Here is a 21630-nt window from a genome sequence, read left to right on the forward strand (position 1 = left end):
GAAGATACCACAGATTCAAGGCTGGCTTAATGCATTACCAGTTCTCTGCACTGCCCTTTGGCTTATCTACTGCACCCAGGGTCTTTACCAAGTGCCTGGCGCCAGTAATTGCTTTTTGCAGACAAAGAAGTATATAAATATATCCTTACTTACACAACTGTCTCATTCAGGCAGAGAACAAGGACATTCATCTTCGACATCTGGCGTTTGTGAAAAGGCTTCTAACATGCCTAGGGTACACAATAAACGAAAAGAAATCACAACTGGTACCCTCTCAAAAGATAACATTTCTGGGTGCAAGCTTGAATACTACTGCCCAGATGGCTTACCTCACTCCAGACAAGCAAAGGCAACTGACTACTTACCTCAAACTGATGGCAACAAAGACCCAGTAATCTGCAAGACAAATTCTGCAGTCTCTGGGCTTCATGGCATCCTGCATCCTACTGATTCCATATGCAAGACTGCATATGAGGAAACTTCAGTGGTACCTGAAAAGTTTATGGAGTCAACATTCTCACAGTTTGGAAGCAATGATTCCTCTTATTCCCTGCCTACAACAGGAGTTTCTATGGTGGGCAAAGGCATGTCCCCAAAACATGGGATGGCCCTTCACTCTCCCCCTTGCCAGCCAAACCTTAACAGACGCATCAGATTATTCCTGGGGGGCCCACATGGCAGGAAGATGCATTCAGGGCATATGGACCCCAAAACAAATGCATATGCATATCAACCAGAAAGATACTAGCTGTTCAAAATGCCGTAACTGCCTTCAAGGACTTACTTCATCCAAGACAACTACTGATAAAGACGCACAACACCACAGTCATGTGGTATATAAACAAGCAAGGAGGCATACACTCATACCCCCTTTGCAGATTAGCCATGGATGGGACTGTGGGACACAGCTTTGACCTACCAAATACATCCTCAAGCTCAATTCCTGCCAGGAAAACAAAATACACTGGCAGCCGAGTTAAGCAGAAACCTTATGGATCCTCACAAGTGGAAACTAAATATACAAGTCTTCAGCATGATAACACAGAAATGGGGAGCCCAGACATAGATCTATTTGCCTCTCCTCAAAAATTATCAATTGAAAAGATTCTGCACAAGGAATTATCACAGACGAGCATGGAAAGTGGACGCCCTATCCTTCGGTTGGAATAACCTATCAGTTTATGCCTTCCTCATCTGCCTCTTCTCCCCAAGGTTCTCCTAAAAGTCAGACAAGAGAAACCAAAGATGATACTACTAATTGCTGGGGACTGGCCCCGCCAGTACTGGTACCCAATCCTAAGGAACTTGTCTCAATACCCAGCTTGGACCTTACCTCAAAAACATCAACTACTGTCCCAGCAAAACAATCAGATTCTGCACAATGAGCTACAGACACTGAACCTGGCAGCATGGCTGATCATGTAGTTATACAAACACCACCTCTCAGTAAAGCTGTGATGAATGTCATTTTGGAAGCCAGAAGGCCTAGTACTCAAAAATCTTATGCTGACAAATGGAAGAGATTGTGCTTGGAATCGAGCACAAGGAACTGATACAGCAGAACCAAATATTCCTCCGATATTACAATAACTGAGATGCTTGACAAAGGCCTATCTTTTTCATCAATCAAAATCCGTGCCTCTGCCATTTTGGCTCATTACAATACAGAGCCACCAATCTTTTCTCATCCTTTACTATAGCAATATCTTAGAGGAGCCAAAAATTTAAGGCCTCCTAGAAGATCTCCATTACCTGCATGGGACCTCAATTGTGTTGGAAAAGCTCACCCTGCCTCCATTTGAACCAGCTGTTACCGCTGATATAAAGTTCTTATGCAAAACAGCTCTGCTACTAGCAATTACTTCAGCAAGAAGAGTTTCAGAGCTGGAGGCCCTCATGGCTGTAGAGCCTTTTATCGTATTTTACCCAGACAGGGTGTCTCTGAGAACAAATCCTACTTTTATGCCTAAGGTGGCTTCCACTATGGCCCTTAACCAAACAATTCATCTGCCAACTTTTTATCCAAATCCGCAGAACAAAGGGGAGAGAATGCTGCATTCCTTGGCCGTACACAGACAGCTAAGATTCTACTTGAGCAGGACTAAAGCTCTTAGAAAAACTGAGCAATTACTCATGTCATATGCTGCAGGTTCAGAAGGAAAGGCTATTTCAAAGCAGACAGTTTCAAAGTGGATAAGCCACTGCATCTGTTTCTGCTACTTACACCATGGTAAACCTGTGCCCAAGGGCATTGGGTCTCATTCCACCAGAGCTGCAGCTACTCCAGCCTTTCTAAGGGGAGTACCAACCAAAGACATTCTAGAGGCTGCTACTTGGAGTTCTGTTCACACCTTTACAAAGCATTATCATTTGCCTCTCTACTGTAAGTCCAGGGCAGGCTTTGCCACTGCAGTGCTGCAGGGCCTTATAGCCGCACCTAATGCTGTTTAGCTCCAGCCTCCCAACCATAGCTTTGGGATTCTACCCAAATGTAATGACAGCAACAGTGAAACACGAAGAACATAGTACAGTTGTGTACACATACCATAAGTGTAGATGTTCGAGTGTATTCACTATTGCAGTCCAGATTACCCTCCCGACATCCCACTGTCATTCTGGAGTTTATCTTATGTGGTATATTTGCTTGTTGATGAAGGTAAAGTTTATATTAGAGAGTGTGTGTGTGTGTGTGTGTGTGTGTGTGTGTGTGTGTGTGTGTGTGTGTGTGTGTGTGTGTGTGTGTGTGTGTGTGTATATATATATATATATATATATATATATATATATATATATATATATATATATGTATATATATATATATATATATATTTGATATTTGGGGGGCACCTGACATCGGGGGCAAGAAAAACTAAAGAAAATGGTGTCGGCTGCATGTTTTATATCCCTGATGACCTGACGTCATGGAAGAGAAGACAGCAACCGACGCAGGACCCAAGACTTTGGAATTCAGGCCGACTGAGGGCAACCTGCCAGCAGATTACCCAAATGTAATAACTGCAACAGTGAATACACTCGAACATCTACATTTATGGTAAGTGTACACAACTGTACTTTCTTCCTAGGGATTGTGATGGTACAGACCTACAAAACTGATGTTGGCTTAATGAAGGATGGGAGGGACATTACTACTACTACTATTCATAGGAAGGAAGGTCAGGCGAATTGCTACATCCATAAAAGCACTATGCAATACATTTAAGGCCATAGTCAAGGGTCAATTACTAACAGTCAGCCAGTTGAATACCGATGACAAATGTTATGATAAAGTGGAGGAAATGATAGATGAATTTAGAGAATGTGGCTATAGTGATAGTTGATTACAAGAGATCAAAAATGAGGTGAAGAAAAGCAGGTGCACTGATGCTAGACCATACTTTGCAAGTAATTATGGTAATTCAAATGCACTGAGAAATATGGATATATGCGCTACAACACAACTTATAATAGGAGATGTGGGGGGGGGGGGTGAAAATATAATTACTAAGAATTGGAATATTCTAGGACCTGTGCCCAAAATTAAGCAAATAATGGGTGAAAAACTCTGCTTCTCTTATCGGACTTGACCTAGTTTAAAGAAACGACTGTGTTATAAAGATATGATGGAAAAAATCCTTTGTGTAGGAAAAATGGTACCTTTCCATGTTGTAACTGTAAATGTTAGAACGATGTTGAGAGGAACAGTGAGTTTATACACCCTGTTACGGGTAGGAAGTATTTGGTTGCTATACAATATAGCTGCTATTGTTTATATGGCGAACTGCATAAAATGTTCAGTCTTTTACATAGGAAGGTATACCAGGAAGTTAAATGAAAGAATAACCGAACATAAGTCAGAAATCATCATCATCATCATCTTTTTGGCTTTTCCTGTTAGGGATCGCCACAGCGGATCATCTGTTTCCATTTCTTCCTGTCCTCTGCATCTTTCTCTGTCACACCAACCACCTGCATGTCCTCTCTCACCACATCCATAAACCTTATCTTAAGCCTTCCTCTTTTCCTGTTACCTGGTAGCTTCATCCTTGGCATCTTTTTCCCAATATACTCAGCATCCCTCCTCAGCACATGCCCAAACGAACGGAATCTTGCCTCTCTGGCTTCATCTCCAAACCTTCCAGCCTGGGCTGACCCTCTAATATACTTATTCCTAATCCTGTCCAGCCTCGCCACACCCAGTGCAAATCTTAACATCTTTAACTCTACCACATCCAGCTCTAAATACTGCCTTTTTGTCACTGCCACTGTCCCTAACCCATATAACATAGTTGGTCTCACTACCCTTTTGTAGACCTTCCCTTTCACTCTTACTGGTACTTGTCTGTCTCAAATCACTCCTGACACTCTTCTCCACCCACTCCATCCTGCCTGTACTCTCCTTCTTCACCTCTCTTCGACACTCACCATTACTCTGAACTGTTGATCCCAAGTATTTAAACTCATCCACCTTCGCCACCTCTACTCCTTGCATCCTCACCATTCCTCTATCCTCCCTCTCATTCACATACATATTTTCTGTCTTAACCCTGCTGACCTCCATTCCTTTTCTCTCTAGAGCATATCTCCATCTCTCCAGCGTCTCCTCCACCTGTTCCCTACTCTCACTACAGATCACAGTGTCATCTGCAAACATCATAGTCCACGGGTACTCCTGTCTGATCTCATCAGTCAACCTGTCCAACACCATTGCAAATAAGAAAGGGCTCAGAGCTGATCCTTGATGTATTCCCACCACCACCTTAAACGCATCCGTCACTTCCACCGCAGACCTCACCGTTGTCGCACTACCCTTGTACATACCCTGTACCACTCTTATTCTCTGACACTCCGACTTCCTCATATAATACCACAACTCCTCTCTAGGCACCATGTCATATGCTTTCTACAAGTCTACAAAAACACAGTGCAACTCCTTCTGACCTTCTTTGTACTTCTCCGTCAACACTCTCAGAGCAAACATTGCATGTGTAGTGCTCTTTCCCAACATGAAATCATACTGTTGATCACTAATCATCATATCCCTTCTTGACCTAGCTTCCACTACTCTTTTCCATACCTTCATGCTGTGACTGATCAATTTAATCCCTCTGTAGTTACTACAGCTCTGCACATCACACATCATTCTTAAAAGTCGGTACAGAAATAGAGGAAAGTTATTAGCAATGCACTTGGCAGGCATATGAGAGATGAGGGAGATGACCATAGATTTCATTTTAGGGTGATGGATATTAAGCAAAAGAGTAAAAGGGGTGGTGGTATTAATAATACTCTTGAGGTATGCGAGTATGAATTGATTTCACAACTAGAAGCAGACTGCTCACTAGGTCTGACTATGGTAGTTAGTATAAAACCAATTTCAAGGAAGAAACAAATGGTTTTAAAGTGAATGTTTATGTAATTCAGTATATTTACTGTATATTTATGTATATATTTCTTTGTGTAGATGTTGACAGTTTACTGCAATTTATTTTTGATATGGTTATTAATACTTTATGACATTGTTAATTTTATTTTTAATTGATGTTTCACTGTTGCAGTCATTACATTTGGGTAATCTGCTGGCAGGTTGCCCTCAGTCAGCCTGAATAACAAAGTCTTGGGTCCTGCGTTGGTTGCTGTCTCCTCTTCCATGACGTATAAAACATGCAGCCGACGCCATTTTAATCAGTCTTTCTTGCCGCACGGTGCCCGAAGCAGAAGCAGTTCGTAATTGCCGGTCGGCCGACTCCTGAAATTTTCATTTTCAAGTTTCAGAACCAAAGTCTTCAGTCTAAAGCTAAGTACCCCATTGGGGAAACTTTTTCTTGCTCCTTACCAATGTCAGTAAAAGTTAATAATTGCATTACTTGTGGGAAGCAAATACATCATAAGGATTTTCATTTGTACTGTACTCCTTGCCTATACCCTGACCACAACGTGCCTTGCTGTCAGTTTTGTGCTAAATTTAACCAATGCACTATTAAGCGTCTGTATATTTTTGCTTCTAAATATTTTGGTTCAAGATTTAACTACCCTGAAATGTCGTCTGTTAGCAATACGACTACCAGAGTTCACAAAAAACACAAGGAAAAAGACAGAGACAGACCGTCTAGGTCCAAAATCGCCGACGAAGCTTCTCCTAAACCAGTCGCCAGTTCACCGGTACTCAGTGAGGCACTTTTGAGCCCCTGATACCCGCTAACTTTGAGTTGCAGGCCTCTACCGAGACCCATTCGGAGTCCGGTATGCCACGAGATTCGCAAAGTAACCTGCGGATGTTTGTCCCTTGGATGGGTCCGGAGCCGCTGAGCAGGCACTGGCTTATGAGGGTGTTTTCAGGCCTCAACATTTTTTTGTTAAACCGACGCCATCAACAAAAACAAAGTCAGAAACAATTTCTATGTCTAAAAAACCGACGCATGAGCCACGTGCACAGGTCCCTGTGCCTAAAAAAGAAACCATCAAAATGGCTGAGGATTTAATTACCTTGATCAGGGCTTCCCAACCCCCCCACTAAGAGGCCTAGGCAAGTCACTGATTATGAATCTTCAGATTAGGTTTCCATTTCTTCTGATTCCTCTTCTGATCAGGAATTTTCTATTCCACCTTATGAGGATTCTGATGCAGAGGAATCCATCCCATCTGCATCTCCTCCTGAGGATTACTCTTTTGGAGAGACCTTGCATACCTTAAGGGAACATTTTCATTGGGAGAGTCAGGAATTTTCTGAATCAAAAAAGAGACTTGGGGATTTCTTTCTACCTCATTATAGGCGTTTGTCAATACCTCATGTATTAGACATCGTGGATGATGTATTCTCGGAATCAAGCATGGCTCCTGATTCCTTGCCTCCAGCTCCTAGTAAGCCAGACAGATATTACAGGGTTTCTGACTCCCAGAAATTTCTTTTAAAAACCCTGCTGCTGATCCTGAGACTATTTCTCAGGGTCCCAAGGGTGTTAAGGCTTCTCCAGCCAAAAATCCTACCCCTTCTGATCGAGATTCCAGGGTGCTGGATAGATGGGGTAAGAAGGTGTATACGTCTGCAACCTTGGCAATCAGGGCTTTAAACTGCCAGTTTCATATGCTTAAATATCAACAGCGTGTTATGGGCTTACTGAAACAGAAAATTATGTTGATTTCTGATTGTGTGGAAAATAGAGTGACAGGATTTATTGCATAACAGGTTGGAAAACATACTTTTGCAATGTGGTTTTGATTCCTTGGAGGCCTCTTGTAGGGCCTCCGTAACTGCATCTGTGATAAGAAGGCATGCCTGGCTCAAGGAGCAAAATCTGCCTGATCATGTTAAAGCTAAATTGTTGGATGCCCCTTTACAGAATGACAGTCTGGTAATAAGGCAGAAGAGGTTTTAAAGAAAATGGAAGACAAAGCTAAATCTATGCAAACTGTAAAATATTTTTTGCAAGTGCAGCCACCCAGGTTCAGTAGGCACTGGCCTACTAAAAATTGGTCCTTTCCTGTGTCCAACAGAGCCACTCAGGGCAAACACAGGCGCTCAAAAGGCTCCAGATATCAATCACAAGGATCTTACAGGTCAAAGCAATGGGATGTCTCCACCTCCAAATCTGGAGGTGGTAAAGCACAACCCTACATTAGGGCAGTCTCAATGACTTTCCTCTACCATCTCAAAGCACTTTGGCAGCCCCCTTGGGGGGAAAACTAGTACTTCATGCTCAAACTTGGCAGTTAATTACCCAGGACAAGTGGGTATTAAACATAGTATCCCAGGGGTACAGATTTCATTTCCATACCTTGCCAATTCTGAACGGATGGCCGGATCTGCCACAAAACCAGTGGGCAGTGGCCCAGAAACAAGTCATGTACCTCATGGATGTGAGGGTTATTCAACCGGTACCAGAAAAGGAAAAAGGACAAGGATTTTATTCAAGACTTTTCCTGGTACCCAGAAAAGACCATTCATGGCGTCCAGTACTGGACTTGTCGATTCTGAACACGTTCCTGTACATTCCAAAATTCAAAATGCTGACTTTAGAACAGCTAATGCCTATGCTAGGTAAGAATGCTTGGTTAGTAACTCTAGAGACATACCTGCATATCCCAATAAGGGAATCTTGCAGAAGATACCTCCGCTTCAAAGCAGGCTTTTTGCATTACCAATTCTCTGCACTGCCCTTTGGCTTATCTACTACGCCCAGGGTCTTTACAAAGTGCCTAGCACCAATAATTGCATTCTGCAGGCAAAGAAATATTCAAATGTATCCTTATCTGGACGATTGTCTCATTCAGGCAGAGGGCAAGGGCACTCTTCTTCAACATCTGGCGTTTGTAAAAAGGCTCCTAGCATGCCTAGGGTACACCATAAACGAAAATAAATCACAACTGGTACCCTCTCAAATAATTACATTCCTGGGTGCAAGCTTGAATACAACTGCCCAGATGGCTTACCTCACGCCAGACAAACGACTGCAATTGACAACATACTTCAAACAAATTGCAACCAAAACTCAGTTATCTGCAAAACAAAGTCTGCAGGCTATGGGGTTCATGGCATCCTGCATTCTACTAATTCCATATGCGAGACTGCATATGAGGAAACTTCAATGGTCATTGGAAAATAAACGATAACAAACTGAAGAAAATATCCAGGAGTAGCCACCAAACCACGATGCAAAAGCCAAAGAGATATTTTGTTGAAGACAAAAGTTCAAATCAAATAAACTGTGAAGCGCTTTTCGTTTGATCTATGTCAAACTTCTTCAGACAAACAGCAGCAATCGTTATTTCCTTATATAATTTCAAATTGTCAGCTGATGAACAATCTAATGATGTCATTTCCTTTTCACATATTGGTTATCAGTAATGCGCCATCTACTGGTTGGTTACCAAAATAACTGGATGTTTTTACAAAATTCATTAAAAAAAGCACAAAAATTCATTTAACAAAATTCTAATAATAATAATCTGAAAAATGTATATAAAATATATTAAAAATCTAATTTTTTTAAAAATCTAATTTTTTTTTTTAATTTTATATAAGCATTAGTAAAAAATCTAATTACAGACAACACTGTGCATCAAACATTGCAAACTTGTAAAGCATAATTCTGAATATTAATATATTAATGTATTTTTCCCCTGTGCAACGCTTTAAGTTTTAATACTGGAGTGATAGATGTTCTCTCATTGAGACCTGGCCATGTATCAGATTGTGTCAATATTTGCCATCTTAATTCTTTCAATTCTAATAAAACTGGCTAAGCAGACCTATCACTAATAGTAACATGATCTATAATGGCAAAACCGAAAGAATGAGAAGGAAATTCTTTTATATGCTTGGCTAAAGCATTATATTTAATGCTTTTTTTGATGGCATAATCATGCTCATACAATCTACAAGTAAACATCCTCTCGGTTTTACCTATATAAAATGCTGTGCATTGGTTGCACTGGGCAAGATACACAATCGCTTTACTTTTACAATTGTATGTGTATCTAATTCTATATGTGATGTGTCTGATTTTAAAAATAGAACCTGTGTTAATTTTATGACACCATTTACAGGCACCACATTTCACCATACCTCTGTTTTTCTTATTACGACCATAACAACCATATTTCAATATTTCTTTAAAAGATTTCCCTTTTTTTATATACCACGTTCACTGTGTTGGGCAACATGTTGCGACACAAGTTGTCTTCCATAACAATGCTCCAATTACGAATCAAAACATCTTTTATAAGACTGTGATCGTAAGTGAATGTGGTAATAAAAGATTTCATAAATATGTTTGTTGAAAAGTTGTTCTAGTAATAGTAGTATGCTCATCATGTGAATCTGCCAGGTTGACCATGGGCTTGTTCAACTTCAATGAACAATGAAACTTCAATGGTACCTAAAAAGTTTATGGAGTCAACATTATCACAGCCTGGAAACCAATGATCCTTCGCATTCCCTGCCTACAACAGGAGTTTCTTTGGAGGGCAGAGACATGTCACCAAAACAAGGGACTGTCATTTACTCTACCTCCTGCCACCCAAACCCTAACTACAGACGCATCAGACTATGCTTGGGGGGCCCACCTGGCAGGGAGATGCATTCAGGGCAAATGGAGCCCAAACCAAATGCATGTGCATATCAACCAGAAAGAAATGCTAGCTGTTCAGAATGCTCTGACAGCCTTCAAGGACTTGCTTCATCCTGGACAACTACTGATAAAGACGGACAACACCACAGTTATGTAGTACATAAACAAGCAGGGGTGTAACCATTCCTACCCCCTCTGCAGACAAGCCATGGCCTTGTGGAACACAGCCTTGACTTAACAAATACATATTCAACTCATTTCCTGCCAGGAAAGCAAAATACTCTGGCAGACTATTAGAAATCTTATGGACCCACACGAATGGAAACTGGATCCACAAATCTTCAACATGTTAACACAAATGGGGAAGCCCAGACATATAGATCTATTTGCCTCTCTCCAAAACTGTCAGTTGGACAAATTCTGCACGAGAACTCATCACGAAAAAGCATGGAAAGTGGATGCTCTATCCTTCAGCTGAAAAAACCTATCAGTCTGTGCCTTTCCCCTACTGCCTCTACTCTCCAAGGTCTTACTAAAAGTCAGAGAGGAAAAAACAAAAATGATTTTAATTGCTCCGGACTGGCCTCTCCAACACTGGTGTCTGCTTCTAAGGAATGTGTCACACCTTCCTCCATGGTACTTGCCTCAGACACATGACCTACTGTCTCAGCAGAACTATCAAATTTTGTACACTCGGCTCCAAACTGAATCTTGCAGCATGGCTAATCAACTAATTATTCAAACCACATGTCTCAGTAAACCTGTGATGGATGTCATTTTGGAAACCAGAAGGCCTAGTACTAGAAAATCTTATGCTGATAAATGGAAGAGATTCTGTGCTTGGAAACAAGCACAGGGAAATACACAGCAACGCCCAATATTCCTCAGATTTTACAATACTTAACTGAGATGCTTGACAAGGGTCTATCTTCTTCAATAAAAATCCATGCCTCTGCCATGTCTGCTCTTTACAACACAGAGCCTCCTCTCTTTCTCATCTACTGCTAAAACAGTATCTCAGAGGGGCCAAAAATTTAAGGCCTCCCAGGAGAGCGCCAACTCCCGCATGGGACCTCAATTTTGTGCTGGAAAAACTCACCCTTCCTCCTTTTGAATGAGCAGCTACTGCGGATATAAAATTTCTTTCTTTTAAGACTGCTTTCCTTTTGGCAGTCACTTCAGCTAGAAGGGTATCAGAACTCCAGGCTCTCTTGGCAGTGGAGCCTTTCATTATATTTTATCCGGACAGTGTGGCCCTCAGGACCAATCCTTCCTTTATGCCTAAGGTGGTATCCAGTGTGGCACCAAACCATTCACCTGCCAACTTTTTTCCCAAATCCGCAGAACAAGGGGCAGTGGATTCTGCATTCATTGGATGTACACAGACAACTAAGATTCTACTGGAACAGGACAAAATCTCTAAGAAAGTCTGAGCAGCTACTGTTAGCATTTGCTGCAGTATCATAGGGGAAGGCTGTATGAAAGCAGACTATTTCTAAATGGATAAGCCACTGCATTCATTTCTGCTATTTGCACCATGGTAAACCTGTGCCAAAGGGGACCAGGTCCCATTCCACCAGGGCTGCGTCTACTTCAGCAGCTTTTCTCAGAGGGGTCCCTACCAGAGACATTCTAGAAGCTGCTACTTGGAGCTCTGTTCATACGTTCACAAAGCATTACCATTTACCTCTCTTGTCTAAATCCAGGGCAGGCTTTGCCACTGCATTCTTGCAGGGCCTTATAGCTGCTCCTCATGCTGTATAGCTCCATCCTCCCATCCATAGCTTTGGGATTCTGCCCAAATGTTATGACTGCAACAGTGAAACACGAAGAACATAGTACAGTTTTGTACATTTACCATAAATGTAGATGTTCGAGTGTATTCACTATTGCAGTCCGGGTTACCCACCCGCCAACCCCCATTCTGTACCTTTTCTTTCCTTCACTATGCTCAAAAGCCTTTGTGGTGTATTTGCTTTTAGTTGAAGGTAAATTTTATGTTTCTAAGGTGCATTTTTATATATTTACTGTTTGTTTATATATTTTTGCTCCCCATTGGGGGGGGGGGGGTACCTGACATCTGGGGCAAGAAAAACGGATTAAAATGGCGTCTGCTGCATGTTTTATACCCCTGACAACCTGACGTCATGAAAGAGGAGACAGCAACTGATGCAGGACCCAAGACTTTGTTATTCAGGCTGACTGAGTTCAGCCTGCCAGCAGATTACCCAAATGTAATGACTGCAACAGTGAATACACTCTAACATCTACATTTATGGAAAGTATACACAACTGTACTTTCTGTTGGTTTTAATTTGGGTTATGTCATGTGACTCAAAAAGAGTACTTAAGTGATTGTTTTTGGCTGTTTCTTGTATACACACTGAAGTGGGCCTAGTCCCGAAAGCTTTGTGGTTTAATTAAAATTGTTTGCTATTTGACATCGTTGCATGATTATTTTGGATATATCGCTGTACCCTGCATTTCCATTACTTGGAGTTTTTTTGATTTTTATGTGTTGGATTGTTTCTCCAAGATTAGTCAGCTGGTCCTTTATTTATTTTTTTGTGAAAGGCTCTTACATTTCCTAGATGTGCACAGACAGCAAAGATTCTATTTGGACAAGACTAATTCTGTTTTTACATCGGACCATCAGTCTTTTTCATGGTTTGTAAACTGGGCCAGCGAGTATCTAAATAAACTATTAAAAGCTAGCTTTCCAAGTCCATTTCCTTTTGTTACTCACACCTTGGAAAATCCTTGCACTCCTTCCCATGGGCTCACTCTGCTAAAGCAGTAACATCTTCTGGTGCGTTTTACAAAGGCGTAGATGCCAGGATCGTCCTGAAATCTGCTGTCTAGTCCTCTGTGCCAACTTTTATTAAGTGCTGCAGAATAGGTGCTTTTTTGAGGTCCAGGTCTGCCTTCAATAGCTTAGTCCTTTCTGGACTCTTGGACAATTCTCACCTTTCTAAGCCATCTTCGCTTCTGTTTTCTTAATCTTTGTGAATCACCCATCTGTTTGAAATACTGCAACAGTGATCTTACTCGGGAAGTAGTACAGTTGTTAGGAAGGTTTAAGCTTTGGTATCCCAGCTGGATGTCAGTGAAAATACCATCTTTTTGGAATACTACAGCAGTGATACTTAGGACAGCTACTGTTAGGGTAAGTTCTTAAAGTGACTGTACTTTCTGCATGTAGACTGGCTGCCTGAGAGTCTGGAATTTCAGAATTAATTACTTGTCAATTTTTGTCTGTAAACTTCACCTGAAGCAGGTTACAGTATAGCATGTGGAGGAATAGAAATGCAAGCTGTCCTTCAAGCGCAACCTTGATGAGTGGATGGGAAACCACATAATCATCCCAGGGGTTCCACCTGTGTCCCTCATTGACATGGGCGACAGGTGCTGATTGAGGTTTCTTTTTGGGGATAAACTCAGGTGTTGATTGAGGTTTCTTTTTGGGGATAAATTCTTGGCTAGGCTTGTCAGGACCCCAGGACCATTAGCCTAGTAACCTCCTATGATCCTATGGTGCTGAGACATGTTATCTGACTATACTGTCAGTGACTGAAATTCCCAAATGAATTCCAGTTGCTGCTATGGTTGGCTGGGAGGAATAGGCTGCATAAGCTGTCTGACTTGTTCTTATACTAGGGAGTGGGTATTTGGCCAGTCACTGTGCACATGATCATTGGTGGGGGTTAGCTCTTGCAGTTAGAGAGAAAAAAGGGAAAGGACGACAGCAGACTGATGTCCTGTCAGCTGTTGACATAATTATTGTTTTTCTCGAAGATGGGGCATAGAGAAAAAAACATGTGAGCTAGTATCTCCCTTAGTAGATTGAAGCAAATGATCATTGCCATCTTGAAGGTGTCACGTCACACCTGGATGCCTTAAACCAGGCAGTTCATTAACATGTCCTTGGGGGTGGGGTGGGGGGGCATGTGGGTAGTAGAAGATGGTCAGAGCTATGCCAGAGATGGTGTAGAGGAAGTGAGCCCTGACTATGGCACCACTGACTTACGTTAAATTAGTGGCTGTAGTGCTTGGCTTAGACAGGGGAGTATGGATTTGCCCATCACAAGGCTGGAAGATGAGATAGAACTGGGGCAAAAGCTGCCACAGTCCCTCAGAAGAAGTGCATTATGTAAAGCATCTAAGGGGGTGGATGCTCAACTCACCAAACCCACTCCTAGTGGCAGCCTTTACTAGTGAACATATGAGAGCATCCAGTCTTAGAGGGGAAGATGAATCCTCTTGCTGATGCAGGTAGCCCATCTCCCCATCCAAAAGGATTGGTTAGGTGTATAGAACTGCCCTTAGTTGCTGGGATGGCAGCAAGGACATCAGCAATCAATCATGACTACCTGCACAGTAGGTTGCTTAGACCATTCTTACTCATCTGTGTATTGTACAGGATAAGCCTTTTGTATGGTGAATTGAATGAGCCAGATCTAATAGAACAAGAACGTGCTGGTTGGTAGTGCACCTAAGGAAAAAAATCATGGCAAGAGTTGTGTCGGAAAGAAGTCTATAACTTGGTTAAAAAGACCTGTGCTTGCTAGACTCTAAGCCTGAATTTGAATGTCATCCTCTATTGTGTATTGTCTGACCTTGTTTGGCCATGTTTGAAAGATGGGACTTTTGTAAGTCATTAACCTATTTCTGGTTGCTGATAGCCAAATCCATCACCAAGTATCCAGAAGCGGGTGAGAGTTTGCCCCACGTAGAGAGCAGAATTTGACTATAGTGAGTTTGAGTCTCTATACAGACTTGTTTTCTTTTGATGAGAGAGAAAAATATTAAACTGGTTTGTAATACCTTGCTTTCTTCCCCTAGTGGTTTTGCTGTACTAATGTTTTTGTTGCTGTTTTTCTCCATATGAATACAAGAAAGTAGTTCAGCATTGTCAAATGAAATGTACTGTTGGATCAAACAGCAGACTTGCTTCTGTGAAGACCATTTTATTTCAGTAGGGTACCTAAGTCATCCGAAAGTCTCTTGATCATTCTTCTTATGGTTGTGTGACTTGTAGGTTTTCTTCTGTATCCCAGCCATAAAGCTTTGCACAGAAAACATGTGAATTGTTTTAATGTTAAGTGTTTACATTTATGCCTGAATGCTGTCTTTTCATCTAAATTACTGATGGTTAACAGACTGTTTAACCTCTGGTGGAGCAGATAAGCACAAAAAGTGTGAAGCTGGAACTGCGGAGATCAGTAATGCTCCTGTTTGGGAAACATGTTTTGCAAGAGGTATATTATGTGCTTACCCCAGTGCATTACTCAGGCATATACTGGCAGAATGGTTTTACATTCTCATGATGTATTAATCATTAAAGTCAAATTTTAATCACATTAGTATGACATATTAATGTTACATAGCATGTGCTTCTTAATAGGTATGACGGGTATGAGACTCCATGAGCTACACAGGTAGAATGGACAGCTACTTTAAAGCAGCATTCTGTGACCTGGACAGGTTATTGGATGATTTTGAACAGAGTGAAGGTGAGTTCTGTTTTTAATTTTTCTAGATATTTAAATGAGTCATAATTTTTTTTTTCAGTTTAGTAAACAAAAATCTGGTCAGAGGATCTTTTGTGTGTGTGTGTGTGTGTGTGTGTGTGTGTGTGTGTGTGTGTGTGTGTGTGTGTGTGTGTGTGTGTGTGTGTGTGTGTAGGGGGTTACGTGTTCTGCATGTTTACCCTCCAGCACTTTATTTAGATATGAAGAGTGAAACTCAAGTTATTTGACAGTGACAAGTACTGCACAGCTCACATCTTCACTAGTGAATGTTGGGTGTACTTTACTCTCTGAGCTTTAAGTGAATGAACACTGTCTTGAAAAAATAGTTCCTTTTAACTTGCCTTTGGTAACTTTCATGTGTGTGTGTGCACTTCTGAGATGTTTCATGTAGTTTGAAGGGATTCAGGCGATTAGGCAGTGTGCCATCCCCCTGTGAGACAGCTGGATGTGGACACATGGCAGGTTGGCAGTTTAGCTGCAGTGACAAATGCCTGTGGACAATTCCCTGTGGGAATAGAGGAACCCCCTGCACCCTAACCATTGGTGGCAGACACAAACCACAATAGTGATGCACTCTGCACCCCCCAGAAGCCAACATGTGCGACTGTCAGTCGAACATATGGCGGTCACTGGATGCCAAATGGGCATGAAAGTGGTACTGTGAAATTCGTGTGCTGTGGGCAAAGCCTTTATTAACACAACATGTAAAGTGATGTGTGTAGTGCTTGGTGTGTACTAAACCCAAATATATTCACAACTTGTAGAAATGTGCCACAGCACGTAGGAAATCCTGCACATCACTGTAGTCACACTTATGTTGCAAGATGTGTTTTAGGCGACACTCCCTTATAACAATAGCCTTCCTACGTGGTTTTACAGGCATCCCCCTAAAGAATTTACTCTCTTTGGGTATCTGTCAGGTTCTCTTCCTGTTGCAGAACAGACCGAAGGTTGGACAGCTGCACTGTAGGGTGTCCAGTAACACTTTCAGTCAACGATGCCATGCCTCCACCTAGTTATTGGTCAATGAGAAGCCCATGGCAGAGACATCACACACATTCCAGAACTTCAATGAGTAGGAAGATGGCAGGCGGTGTGCTGAGTAGCGGGATGCATACTTCCGGTCGGCCACGCACATAATGATGGTCCAGAAATACACCTATAGGCTTAGCACAGTCAGGTAAGGTAGCCACAATGTCCAGAAATGCGGGGACAACATCTTCCATTGGTAGGAATGCCAATTCAATCAGCTTGCGAATGGCTATTGAAAATGCAGTGTCTGTACCATACAAGGCCACAAGGTGGTGATGCTGGATCTGGCACCAGATGATCTGTGCAAAATGGAATAGGCACCTCTTCAGAATACTCTTTAGGGAATGCCTTTCATCTGGCATGGATTGCTGCCTTCTCAGAATCAGTCATAATGTACCGTGGAGCCAAGGTGCATCCCTGATCTGCAGCCATACCCTTCAGTATTTCCCCCATATTGTTGTATGCAGACTCTGATTTCCATGTCATTAGACAGTACACGAGGGGGGCAATCATTGCTGAGGTGGGGGTGCCAATACATCCATGTAAAGTATACAGTTGACGGCAAATATCGGCTCGTCTTGGGAAGGTGCCATCCCCAAGTATGTGAGCTGTACAAATCTGCCAGATTTTGTCCTGTAGTTAGTACAACCAAGGAATCAGTCCCATCCATATCATCCTTTCTGCGTAGGATGAAGCTGCCACTATGGAGTGGGTACTGGCTGACATCAATATCTGCAAATGTTGCTTGAGGTCTGGACATGGATGCCAGTGCCCTCTGCCGTACCCTGGTGATGCTATGACACAGGGTGGCACGGCAAGGCATCTGATGTACATTGTCATCCGCTATGCCAAGGACACTCTGCATTACCAGACTGGGCAGTTCATTGCTGGTTACCGCCCTCTGCTGTAGTTCTGCTTGCAGCGTAGCCACTTGGGCAGTTATTGCATCTGGGCCGTGCTGGTGTGGCAGTGATTTCTGCAGTTCTTCCCCCTCATTGTGGCGAACAGTAATGGCACGGCCTCTGCAGGCCTTTATTCGCCGCTCAATACATGCCCAATACTGTTTAGGGGGGTGCTTCATGCTCTAAATGGTAGAGGTACCCCTCCACTACCAGCATTGGTTTGCCACATTGGCTGGACACTGTGTTGTATCTGTTGCCAAGCTGACCTGGGATATACTCGTACACAGATTCCATTGTGGCAACACTACTTGCAGATAGTCTCTCGGTATCCATCACATCCAGTGTAGCAGGGAACAGAATGTCGACGCAACGTCGGTACAGGCCACTATCAGACTTTGTATATGTTGCTGTACACTACCTTGTGTTGTATCCTTCTGAATAAGCGTGGTCTGCCACAGTGGCCTTGTGCAGCAGTATGCACACCACCATGCTCTTACTACTTGTTCTGCTAGGAATCCTCTATGTGCAGTTCACACAGCCGTGGAATTGACAAGTGATTGTAGTCTAGTAGGAATATACTCAGCTTGCTTGCACCACTGGTTCTGCATGTACTGCACAGGTCCCCTTTAACTCCCAGCTATTGCTGCTAGCCAATCAGGGTGTGGAGTCCAGTCTCAGTGACAGAGATTACATAGGGATGTATCCCTGTGCAGCACCCTTTTCTGCCTACATGCATCTGTATACTTGCGTACCCCAGCTGCAACAACCATTGGATGGGTTTGGCAGCCCCAACATTACACACATGGTACTGTGGACTGGGAGATGGGTTGATACTCCTGTGTGTCCCATACATACTTTTCCTCCCCTGTGTGTCTGTGTTCCCTTCTACAGTGGTTGCTTTCACACTTTTGTGTAGGTAGTCTGTGATTGCCAGGGATGACATGTTTCCACCTGCCACTGCACTAGGGAGGCTCTGGCAGGACAGTGTCTGTCTGTTGCAGGTGTACCTCTCAACCTCTTTGGGTAGGTAATGTGGAAATCGCCATAAAAACAGTGGTACACACAGGGACACTTTTTACATCTTGCTCTTACAAACTTAGTTGCTAGAATAACAGCTTGTGCATTAGCATGATTTTTTTTCTGATGGTTATGAAGTCTGAAATTCAAATGTCTGCCATTATTTTCTAACTCTACTCTTCAATGATGTTTCACTACTTTGCCGGAGAGCCACAGTTATTTGGTATATGGACCAAACAGATTCTGCAAAGCTCAGGGTAGTCTGCAACAATCTGTACTGTTGTGGGGTATGGGCAGGGATGCTTGTGGTGTTGTAACTTCTGTACTAGCGACAGTGCGCATGCACAACTATATCTCTCTGCAGCAAGCTGCAGCTTCTTTGGCTTTTCCTGACAGCTTCCCACAGCAAGGTTTAATGTACGGGTTGTGTGTGGGGGATTTGTATGCTTGTGCACGGCAACAGGTAAGCTGCTTTTTGGTTTTTACTGTGTTCGGACCTTTTTAGCCACTTGTTCTGACGATCGCTTGTGTAGCACGTCTGTTTCCACTGTCAAGTGACAGCCCACTTGTCTACTTTAGGGAACATCTCTGTTTGCCTGGTTTCCTGTCTGCGTGGATTCCCACATCATCTCTCTCTTTAGGCCACACCGCTCTACGATCTAGCGGTGCTGCGGCCTTCTGCGTTGTAGCTCGCGGGCATTAGTCTCGTGATCTACACGCCGGAACCCAATTTGAAATATAACACCACATTTCCTTATTAGCTTATTTTCCGTAATTTTCATATGAGATATGGGATAGTAGTATATATTTTGATATTATAAATTTGCTTGTACTACATTCCTCACGCATTCTGGGAATGCAGAACTGTTGCCGCCTTCTGTTAAACCGCTGATGTTAAGTTGAAGTTTATTTCTGTTTGTTTCTGTTATTGAGAGACATTTGGGAAAGCAGGGAGTATCTGCAGAAAGGCGCAAGCAATGAAAAGTATTTTTAAGTATGAGACTTTTTTTTGCTTTTTCTCTGCAAAGACTTCATTTTTTACTATAAGAATGTTTCTATATTGGAAACCGTTATGTGGCATAAAGAGATAAAACCCTGACTATATCACTGGTGACTGCAGTTCAAATAGCAGCTCAGGTACTGGTATGCTGTGATGTGGGAGGATGAAGATTGAGTGGCTGTTGACAGCTTAACTCTCATGTGGGCTAGGGGAGGCAGCCATTTTACCCCGGATGGGTGACACCTAGCAGGAGCACCGAGTGATGATCTTAGTGGTTCACTGTTGCAGTCATCACATTTGGGTTATCTTCTGCAGGTAGCCCTCAGCTGGCCTGAATACCAGAGTCTTAGGATTTCTGCGTCAGATGCTGTCACTTCTTCTTTGACGTCAAGTCGTCAGGGGTATAAAACATGCAGCCAACGCCATTACACCAGTCTTTCTTGCTGTGTCACAAAGTGTCTAGCTCCAGCCATTGCATTTTGCAGGCAGAGAAATATTCAGATTTACCCATACTTGGACGATTGTCTTATTCAAGCAGAAAGCCAGGACTTGCTATTACAACACCTGACATTCATAAAGAAACTTCTAACCTCTCTGGGGTACACCATCAACAAAAAGAAATCTCAACTAGTATCCTGCCAACAGATTGTATTCCTGTGAGCAAGCTTTCCCAGATGGCATTCCTCACTCCAGAGAAACAAGTTTATTTGACAACCTACTTCAAACTATTGGCCACAAAACCCCAGCTAACTGCAAGGAAAATACTGCAAGCCCTGGGGTTCATGGCCTCTTGCATTTTACTAATTCCGTATGCAGGACTGCATATGAGGAAACTCCAGTGGTATCTAAAAAGCCTATGTCTTTGTACAAAGAATTATAGAAATCATTGTTTCCAGGTCCTGAGAATGTTGCCACCAGAGTTCCTTTGGTGGACAGAGGCCTGCTACCACAACAAAGGAATCCATTTCACTGTACCCCCTGCCGCCCAAACCCTAACAACAGATGCATCAGACTATGCATGAGGGGCTCACATGGCAGGGCAGATGGAACCCAAGACAGATGCACCTGCATATCAATCAAAAAGAAATGTTAGCTGTACAGAATGGTCTGACAGCCTTTAAAGACAGTATTCTTCCAGGACAACTATTGGTAAAGACAAGACAATGCCACAGTTATGTGGTACATAAGCAAGCAGGGGTGAACCCACTCGTACCCTATCTGCAGACTAGCCATGGCTCTGTGGAACACAGCCTTGAGCTACCAAGTACACCTGCAAGCTCAATTCCTGCCAGGCAAACTAAATTCACTGGCAGACCTAAGCAGAAATCGCATGGACCCACACAAATGGAAACTAGAATCCAAAATATTCAACCTCTTGAGGAACAAATGGGGGACTCCAGAGGTAGACCTGTTTGCCTCCCCTTAAAACTACCAATTGCACAAATTCTGCACACAAACTCCCCACAGCCAAGCTTGGAAAGTGGATGCCCTGTCCTTCACCTGGGAAAGCGTCTCAGTTTATTCCTTTACCCCTCTGCCTCTCCTCTCGAAGGTCCTACTAAAGATCAAACAGGGTAAGCCAAGGACAATACTGATTGCACCAGACTGGCCATGCCAGCACTGGTACCCCCTCTTGCGCAGTATGACACTGCTGCAACCATGGCACCTGCCTCAGACCCCTTCCCTGCTGTCCCAGCAGGCGGGCCATATTCTGCACCCTCAGCTTCAAACCCTGAACGTTGCAGCCTGGCCAATTCCTTGAGTTCTCCCCTAGCATCCCTCAGTAAGCAGGTACTGGATGTTATTCTGGAGGCAAGGAGGCCTAGTACTAGAAAATCCTGTGATGAAAAGTGGAAAAGATACTGTTCCTGGAGCCTAGCTCAGGGGATGGGCACAGCGGTGACCAGCTTACCTCATATTCTACAGTACTTAACAAAGATGCTCCAAAAGGGCCTATCCTTCTTGTCAATTAAAATTCATGCCTCTGTTATTTCGGCACATTATAATACTGAGCCAACCCTCTTCTCTCACCTTTTGTTAAAGCAATTCCTTAGAGGTGCCATTAAAAAGGTGCCAAAATT

General features: G+C 42.9%; 1 protein-coding gene across 8 annotated transcripts in view; it reads left to right on the forward strand.

Moving 5' to 3' along the window:
* ZFYVE16 (zinc finger FYVE-type containing 16) overlaps positions 1-21630 on the forward strand; it is a 3161611-nt gene that overhangs the window by 239364 nt on the left and 2900617 nt on the right. For all 8 annotated transcript variants that reach the window (XM_044064228.1, XM_044064221.1, XM_044064226.1 and 5 more), the window contains one exon: positions 15472-15580. In XM_044064228.1, the coding sequence (XP_043920163.1) occupies positions 15493-15580 (88 nt within the window). In that variant the 5' untranslated portion in view covers positions 15472-15492. The remainder of the gene's footprint in view (positions 1-15471; positions 15581-21630) is intronic.

This window comes from Protopterus annectens, chromosome 2.part2, assembly GCF_019279795.1.
Source record: "Protopterus annectens isolate FY-2018-M chromosome 2.part2, PAN1.0, whole genome shotgun sequence".
Classification (NCBI taxonomy): domain Eukaryota; kingdom Metazoa; phylum Chordata; order Ceratodontiformes; family Protopteridae; genus Protopterus; species Protopterus annectens.